This window comes from Ursus americanus, chromosome 20, assembly GCF_024610735.1.
Source record: "Ursus americanus isolate L20-20 chromosome 20, mUrsAme1.1.p, whole genome shotgun sequence".
In the NCBI taxonomy this organism is placed as follows: domain Eukaryota; kingdom Metazoa; phylum Chordata; class Mammalia; order Carnivora; family Ursidae; genus Ursus; species Ursus americanus.
In genome coordinates, this window is record NC_142146.1 from 57,515,034 (window position 1) to 57,523,989 (window position 8,956).

General features: G+C 45.7%; 1 protein-coding gene across 1 annotated transcript; it reads right to left on the reverse strand.

Annotated features, from left to right (window-relative positions):
* Positions 1-304: 304 nt before the first annotated feature.
* Positions 305-3,645, reverse strand: SLITRK3 (SLIT and NTRK like family member 3). Its single transcript, XM_045813502.2, has one exon. It carries the CDS (start codon positions 3,640-3,642, stop codon positions 700-702), a length of 2,943 nt encoding a protein of 980 aa, XP_045669458.2. The 5' UTR covers positions 3,643-3,645; the 3' UTR covers positions 305-699.
* Between the last annotated feature and the right edge of the window lie 5,311 nt (positions 3,646-8,956).

Below are 8,956 nucleotides of genomic sequence, written 5' to 3' on the forward strand. Positions count from 1 at the left end.
GTGTTTGTGTGCGCGTGCACGCACACATGTGTACATTTGTGTGTGTGTGTACCTGCACCAGGAGGAAGAGGCTGCAGGTTTAGGGACCTGACTGTGTGCAGGGATTTGTGATTTGCGTGTGGGTATAAGTGTGACAGAAAAAAGAGTGGGTGAGAACATTCAAGCAAGACCCGCCCCCTCCCTCCCCGTCTTGCAGTTTCCAGGCATGCAGCAAACTGCATTGTTAATACATGTACAGAATCTGTGCCATGATGGGAAGAGGAAAGAAAGCCACAAATGTCAATTTGTCCCCCCCCCCCGTCAAACAAAACTACAACTAAAAAAATTACTGAAAATAAAAAGACACATTGAATTTTACTTAATTAGGATCAATACAACGATCCCCAATATACCTTATACATGGCACAGTCAAAGTCTCAAGTTTCAGTATAAAAAAATAATGATAACATTTGCTGGCAAAAGTCTGCGAAGGCACTTCATTGATTAATGATCTGAGTATGGCCCTTCCTCCAAATCACATCTGAGAGGGGAGAGCACACATCTGTATTTTCTAGTTATCATGCGGTTTCAGTTCTGTTCAGGGCAGGGAAGTTTGTGAGAATGGAGTTATTGGGACAAGTGTAAAGGGAGCAAGGGATATATTTCTCTTATTTTCCTTTTTTTTTGGAAAAAAAGCACTAATTTATTTTTCTTTTACTGTTAGAACCTATATGCTGTCTTCTCCAGGACTTCGAGGTAATCCGGCTTGGTTTGAAGTTTGGCCCTTAACTCGAGGTAATCACTTTTTTGGGTTTGGTGGTCTGTGAAGCCCTTTCCAGCTGAGAAGAGAAGGGTTTCTTTGAGCCTGGCGTCCTGCTGTAAGTCTGGGTATTGCATGCCAGGAGGGTGGACGTGCAGTTCCTTTAATTTGGGCACTGTGCCATAGAGACAATCCACGAATCCCACTGTGCAGGGAGCTGGCTGTGGCCTCTCTCGGTCTAGTAGCATACTGCCACCACCACAGCCTCCCCCAGGGGGAAACAGCACCACCCCACCATTCTTCTCATGGTGGCGGAACCCAGCCAAGTCTCCCCCAGTTCCCGCAACTACCCCTGAAACCCCACCAGCTGCTGGGTGGTGAGGGTGAGGGTGATGGTGATTCACCGTCACTATGGTGTTGAGCTGGGAGCTGGACACTGCCAGGGCCCACTCCTTTTCTTTTTCCAGCAAGGTCCGGTAGTTGCTGTGGTTCTCCTTGGGTGTCTCAGCAAACTGCTCACTTCCTAGGAGAACCTCACCTATTCCTGGTGGTTGTGTCCCAGAACCCCCTCGTTCTGCATTCCCTGCCTCCTGGACTGATGAAACCGCCACCTCCTCCTCCTCTCGAGGCTTGTAGATGGGGTTGTTGCACATCTGGGTGACTGGGTGGGGGATGTACTCATATACATGGCCCACAGGAGGAGCCTTCTCTGGGGAGGAAAGAGTTGGTCTGCCTCCACCTCCACTTCCACCTCCACCACCTCCACCATCCTCAAAAAGCCGGTGGCATTGCATCTGGATGCCAGTAAGGTCCACACCTTCTTGCCTCTTGCTTCTAAAGGGCAGCTTCTTCCGGCGCCGTCGGAGCACATAGGCAAAGAGGCCTGCAGCAACAAAGACTGCAGAAAAAAAAAGAACCAGCAGGCTGAGAATCAACACAGAAAGTGGCACAGGGCCCCCAGGGGGTGAGAACTCATAAGGTGATGCACTCGTTGGCCCCCCAGCAAGATGAGAATCTCCAGGCTGGGCTGGGGATGCTCCAGCTGGTGGGATGTGCAGCATCTCTGGGCACAGAACTTCTAGCTCAATCGTGCGCACATCACGGTGGGTGAGGTTCTCAGGGCTCCTGCAAAGCACATCACCCACCACACTGACTGAGCTGATGGTTTCAATCCACTGTTTGAAGGGGACCAGGTCACAGGTACAGTCCCAAGGATTCTCATTGAGGTCTATCTGGACAATAGCATTCAAGTGTTCTAGGACACCAGCCACAGGAAGGTAGAGGAAGTAGTTCTTTCTCAGGTTGAGCCGGGCCAGGGATGTGCCTGCAAAGGCATCTGTTGGCAGGGTTCTTAGCAAGTTATTGTTGAGGAATAGCAGCTTCAAGTTGGGCATGAGACTGAAGGCTGCGGGCTGGATTTCTCGGATGACATTGAACTCAAAGTACAAGTAGTGCAAACTCTGTAGGCCTCGGAACATGCCCGGTGTCAGCTTCTCGATATCATTGCCATTGAGAAAGAGGCTCTTTAGGTTGGGCAGGTTGATGAAGGCTCCATCCTGGACATAGGAAATACGATTGTTCCCCAGGTGCAAGAGATCCAGGGAGGAGAAATTCCAAAAATCAGAACGGTATATTTTCTGAATCAGATTGCTACTCAGGTAAAGTTTCTTGGCATTCAGTGGCCTTGGAAGAAGTTCAGAAATGTTATTAAATCCTCGCTCTTTGCAGTTGACAGTCAAGCCAAGGTCGTTGATGTGCAAATTACAGGTACACCCAGTAGGACATATAATGGGAATGGGTGGTCTGGTCTGGTAAGGAGCAATGGGAGGTTGGTTTGGACCAGGGTATAAAGCTTGAGATGTGGAGGGTGGCCTTGGTGTTCGCGGCTGTTTGGTGGGCTTGGGCTGTTTATTTGAAGACTTATATTCAACAGAAGAAGCAGTAAAATGAACAGAAGACAACATTGAGGAAGGCTTAGTTGGCCATGCATTCTCCTTGCTTGATGACAAGTGGGGAATCCCCAAACTAGCCTCCACCTCAGAGTCAGACAACAGGGGACAGAGTTCTGTCTTCCTGATTTCTCGCAGGTCCTTTCCATGGAAGTGGAAAGGGGTCTCACAGGTAATGTCTCCCACCAGGGCAGTGTAAGGAATACGTTCTAGCCAGCTCTTCAATTGCACTATCTCACATGTACAGTTCCAGGGATTTTCTTCCAGCTGGAGCTCCATCAGGCTTCTGCCAATGTGGTCTAGCATTCCTCGGTAAAAAAGAACCTTTAACCTGTTTCCACGTAGGTCCAAATGGGTTAAGGAGACAGCCTTAAATAAATTGCTTGGAAGCATGGGGATGAGGTTATCATTTAAAATCAGAACCCTCAATTTACTTAGGTTCCGAAATGCCCCACTCTCAATACGTTTAATGACATTGTAATCTGCCTGCAGATATTCCAGACTTTCCAAGCCAAGGAAGGTGTCATTTCTGAAGATGTCTAGTTTGTTCTCATGTAGATATAACCTCTTCAAAATCTTAAGACCATTGAAAGCTCCTGATTGAATGTCCTGCAATGCATTGTTCCCAAGGTTAATAGACACAGCGTTGTTCAAGTGAAGAAAACTGTTGGTGTACAATTTCCTCATTGAATTCCTTTGCAGATACAGTTTAAAAGGTCTTGACCAGAACTCAGTAATCTGACTAATATTTGTAAATCCTTTACTGTCACAATGTATATGAAAGAGGCTTTCTTTAACTTCACAGTAGCATGGATCAAAGCAAGGCTCATCTATTTCCTCTGAGTCCTCTATCAGGGGAATCGGGGTAGTCCATCCTAGAGCAATTGTGCTTAGAAGAATTATCCACAACATCCTCCCTCTGTGAAGCATCTCAGCTATGGATGGTTTCATCATTCGTAGTTGATTACAAAACTGCAACGGAAATAAAGATGCAGATTTTTAGTCTTTACTCATACGCACTATTCGAATTGACTCCTACATTTGGAGCTTTTTAAGAGTGATACAAACTTTAGTGGTTGCTAAATTGACACTCAAAATGATCTGTCAACATGCTTAATATGTTTTGTATTTAAATTTGGGTGACTCTGAAATATTGTGCCATGCAATGACATTTTCCTGAACCAAGCCATACTTGGTAAAGGGCATATCATACTAACACAAGCAGCCTTCATTACATTTTACAGCAATCAAAGGAATGGTATACAGTGATGCCTTTTAGATATGGGCAGATTCAGTTATATTGGCAGTAATTTGGCCATTACACCTGTTTGCCTGCTAAAACTCACATTGATATCAGAGGTGCCCATTACAAATCTGATTGGAATTCTGATGGGAAATAAATATTCTTTAAATTATAGGTTTCTACTCATAAAAAGACGTAGCACACCACAAAGTTATTAGATTAGAGTGTGATAAAAGTATGAGCCCATTGCCCAATATCAGATGTCGAGATGTATAAGATACTTGGTATCTCAGGAAAACTTGAGATTTTGCTTAAGAGATGATCACAGTGTGCTTAATTATAGTGTATGCTCAGTTTCACACTATACCCCCACCTTCTTTTTCCCAAGCGCAGATTTTTAACATCTCCTTTAGTTAAATAATTTCTACATAGGTGTATCATTTGGCTATTTAAACCCTTTAGGAATGATTAGCTCTTCTAAAGAAGAAGCCCACACAGTAGTCAGAGTTAAGATAATGATATTTAAAGATGCTGAGCCTGGGAGTGTCTGTATTAAAACACTTGCAGGCTTAGTTTGGAATGTGTATCTGTGCCTTCAAATCAACTGAGGAACCCTGTAAAAAGCTGGAATGGCAGGTGGCTGGTTAGAAGACAGTTGGGTAGTTAAAGGCAAGACAAGGGCGGAAACCTTGATTCTTACCTGCTGATAAATGATCTGTCACATGAATTACATTTCAAAGACATCATTCTTTTCAATTCAGAAGAAACAAATACTGTGCACTACTCTAATAATACAGAGCCTTCCTCTGTGGCTCTCTTTCCTTGCTTCATATCATCAGTATATGAAAATGCGTACATAAATAAATTATATTAATGCAGTTTCATTAGATTGCCCTTTCTGAGTCACTGAAATATCAGTCAAAATTGAATAATTATTTTTAATCAATAAAAATAAACCAGAATTTTTAGCATATGTTTTCTCTCCACACGTAAGATACATACATTAAGGAAATATTTTGCCAACCCTCTGAAAACACAATGATACAATTTATAAGGAGAGTGAAAAGAATAAATCTTCACATTCAACTTGCATATAATGTACACAGCTGTAAGGAAAAGGAAGACCCATGAGAAAGCAAAGAGAAACCGCCTCAGGCATGCAATACTCAATTTTTAGAAACAATTAAATGAAGAGAGAGAGAGAGAGACAGAAGGCAGATGAAGCTACATTGAAGTATCAGTTAGTCTTCCCTCTCTTATAAAATATTAAAATCTACTTAAGTTCTTTCTTCACCATTTTTAAAATGTTTTTCTTGTTTCAGAGGTCCCTGAGATTTAGGTAAGAAAGGCTCCAGATGTCTTTGACTTACCTATTTCGCAGGAGATTTTTTTTTTTTTAAGTATTGAACATTGGAAGAAAAAAAAAAAAGCTTGAGTTTAAGGATTCTCTTTCCCTCTCCCTCCCTTCCTTTTGCTGAAGCTGAAGCAAAGGGGGATAGAGGGGGTGGGTGGGGGAGACGAAGAGAAAAAATAAAAGCAGCAAGCTTGAGACGTGCTGGGAATGCAATGGGCCTTTCAATGGGCTTCTTTAGGATGCAGAACTGCCGCTTGGCACACTCAATAGAGGAGGGAGGAGAAGGGGCTGCAGCAGGCTTCCAGCTTCGCTGCCGCCGCCACCGCCGCCGCCGCCGCCGCCGTGGCTGCTCTCTCTGGGTACCGGCAGCACATCATTGGGCACTGGGAGGAAGGGCGGGTGGGAGGCAGGGAGGAAGGCAGTCTCAATCCCAGTGCAGAATCTCGGACTTCTCTTGAGCTGGCTTTTTTTTTTTTTTTCTTTTAAATATGTGCCGTAACCCTGGATCCGGCTTTCCACGTCACGAAAATGAGCTCCAAGAAGGGAACGCGCTTAGCTTGGGGTCGGGAGCGAGCACTAGGAAGCCCTGACCATACAGAGAGAGAGAGAGAGAGTGTGTGTGTGTGTGTGTGTGTGTGTGTGTGTGTGTCTTTAAGGGACGAGAAAAGAAGTGGAAGGGTACAGTGTGTGTGTGTGTGTCTGTGTCGGTGTCTGTGTGTGTGTCTGTGTCTGTGTTTAAGGGACGAGAAAAGAAGTGGAGGGGTCCAGATAACAAATTGTCAAAATAAGAAACAGGGAAGCAGAGGCCAACCTAAGGGAAGCATTCCTTTGGTGGGGAAGGTGGAGGGGGAAGGAGTGTAGGCATTTTTTTCTTATTTTTATTACTATTTTTAACTCTCAAGGAAATCATCTCCTGACTGTTTTGCTCCTCTAGCTTCCAAAGCTCCTCTCCCAAGAGTAGACAGGTTGTAAAGTAAGATTATCCTTCGGAATTATCCTTTTCATAGCACGGACACTCCTCTCCAAAGATGGGGATATAGAAAAATTCAGGTCCCCTAAGAAGAAGAGCTGGATCTAGCTGATTCTGCTTAGGTGTCCCGAATAAGAGCTCAGGCAGCCTGAGTGACTTGGACTGAGTTTCTCCTGCATTTTGCTTCGATCTCTTTGCACCAGGAATCCTTTTGTTGTGCTGCAGCTCAAAGCCTTCGATTTCCCCCTGGATTCAACAGCCATGTGTTTGCTTCCACCTTTTTAAAAACAGAGACAGGCCAACGCAGACCACTTGGTAACAATGGCACATTTCACTTTCTTCTACCAGGAAAGACCTCATGGGGATAGGGGGCAGCATTTCAGGGTTTAGATTTTTGGTCTCCCCAACCTCCCCCCACCCTTTTTTTGGTCCAAATATTTCTCCGTGATATTAGTGGGAGAGGAAGATAGGGAGTCCCGACGGTGGGGGTGGTTGAACGAAGTCGTTGCAGTGAAGAGGGGCCACCAGATCGCAGTTCACACGAACCATCTAAGAAGGCTCTGACTAGAACTGACGGTTCTACAGTCCTACCGACTAGGAGGAGAGGCAGCTTAGTGGGGAAACTGGAGAGAGGCAAGTGTCCAGCAAACGTGTGTAGTTAGCAGGAACTGTAGGGCATCGATTCCCCCCCCCCCCCCAACGCCAATCCTGTAACCAACTCCTGGGGAAGGGAGGGACTTTCTGGTCGCTAAAGAACTGGACTGAACCTCAACTGCCCAAGGACTCAAAGTTAGCGGGTAGAGATGGCTTTCCCTTAAAGCGCTTTTTACAAAATCAAATTTTAAAGAAAAAAAACTTATAAATTCTTTACCATTCTAAATGTATGTCACTTAATGCAACATAAACGTTCCTTAAAACTCAGTCATAGAAGATTTGCATCATATTTTGCATTTAAAATGACTGCACAAGTGTCCACCGCTCCAGAGTAGCTAAGATTGGAAATAGCGATCACAGACTTAGGAAGCAGGAAGGCAAGCCTAACACTCCACACCCTTAATGTTCCAGACCCACCCTATTTCTCAGGTCGCAACTGAGCCGACTATCACCGACAGCCTGAACTCAGAACCAGAGCAATCCCATCTCCCTCACCAGCTGCCAATCTACCCCCTCCCCCGCCACACACACACCACCTTTGGTACCCAACGTGCAAAGGCGGTGACTGTTTCACGGATCATATCGGAACCCAAGATTCGATGGAATCGATGGGTAACCGGGAGGCTTCCCAGAGCTTCCCGGTGACGGTAAATGACCATCACTGCAATTGTCCTCTGTTCTCTCCTTAACTACATCCCCTCAAGTTCTTGATTTGGTCCATGTCCTAAAGGCTATTTCACCCTTTTCTTTTTCTTTATCTCAGTATAACGTGTCTAAGTGATAGGAAGAGCTCCAAAAGTTAGGGGATGAAGGGCCCTGAAGCCCCGGTTTCGCCGGCTTCCTGCTGGGAGCGCCGGGCATCATTTGTCCACGGGGAGGACAAGAAGCCCTTTCTCCCCACAGTGCCTCCTTCCTCTCTCCCCCTCCCCTTTGCCCGATCTCCGAGCCCACTAATCTCTCCATATCTAAGATTAAATATTCCAATATGGAAGCGAAAAATCACCCCTAGAACAAATAATTAAAATGCTGCATCATTCATTTTCTGAAGAGGTCTGAGCCTTCCACAGAACCTTTTCTAATCTGCTGTCTCCAGGCAAAACGCACAATGGGTATGTTTATAAATGGAAAATGATTAAAACCTCAAGCCGTTTTCCTTTTACAACACGAGCGAGCGACCACTGGGGGAGGGGCCTTTCGCTCCGACACTTGGCCTATTTGTTGGAGTTACTTACAATTTCCTCCCACAGAAAAGGGGTCCGAAGGTATGTTAGTCTCCAGTACCATTTCTTCTACCATTGTCCTCACAACTAAATGATCCAGTTCAAAAATGCAACAAACCCCGAGCACCTGTGAACGCACAGAAGACTGCGCTGCAAACTCTTATCTGCTCTACCATGCAAATCCTACAAGCGAGAAATACTGGTTTCAATTAGGCAAAGTAGGAGAGGATGGCGGCGAGTACCTATCCTTGCAGAGCGCTCTAGATCTCCGAGATTTGCTTCGAGGGGCTGCCCAGCGGGAGGTGCCAACTCTCTGGGAGGCCGAATTGTATCCATCATGCCGTAGCCTTGCAGTTTCTCTTCTTCAGGCCACCAACTTTCAGTAAGGCCACCAGATCACGCTTGTAATCCTTTTAAGTGTTTCCACCTTGGAGACTTGAAGGGAAATGGTCGCCGCATACCAATGGGAGAGCCGGGCGCTCACCTAGCTTGACGTTGCAGGGACAGCTCAGGACCCCAGTTCTATATGCCTTCGATGGTAGGCAGGCAGAGCGAGTGTCCTAGGACTGGGTTCTTTGACTTAAAATCTCGGTGCTCTCGATTCACTGTCGAGCTTCGCGGTTCCCTAGAGTCCTGGCTCGGTCTCTGGGTTTTTGTTTTTGTTTTTGTTTTTTTCCTTTCCTTCTTTCTTTTTCTTTCTCTTCCTTGCTTCCTGAAAGGTTGTCACTCAGTGCGATCCCTGCCCAAGGCCTCCTTCGATCTGAGGAGATGGGACTAGCCCTTACCTTCTCCCGGTGTCTTTGCTCTTGACCCTTTAGGTAGGTGGG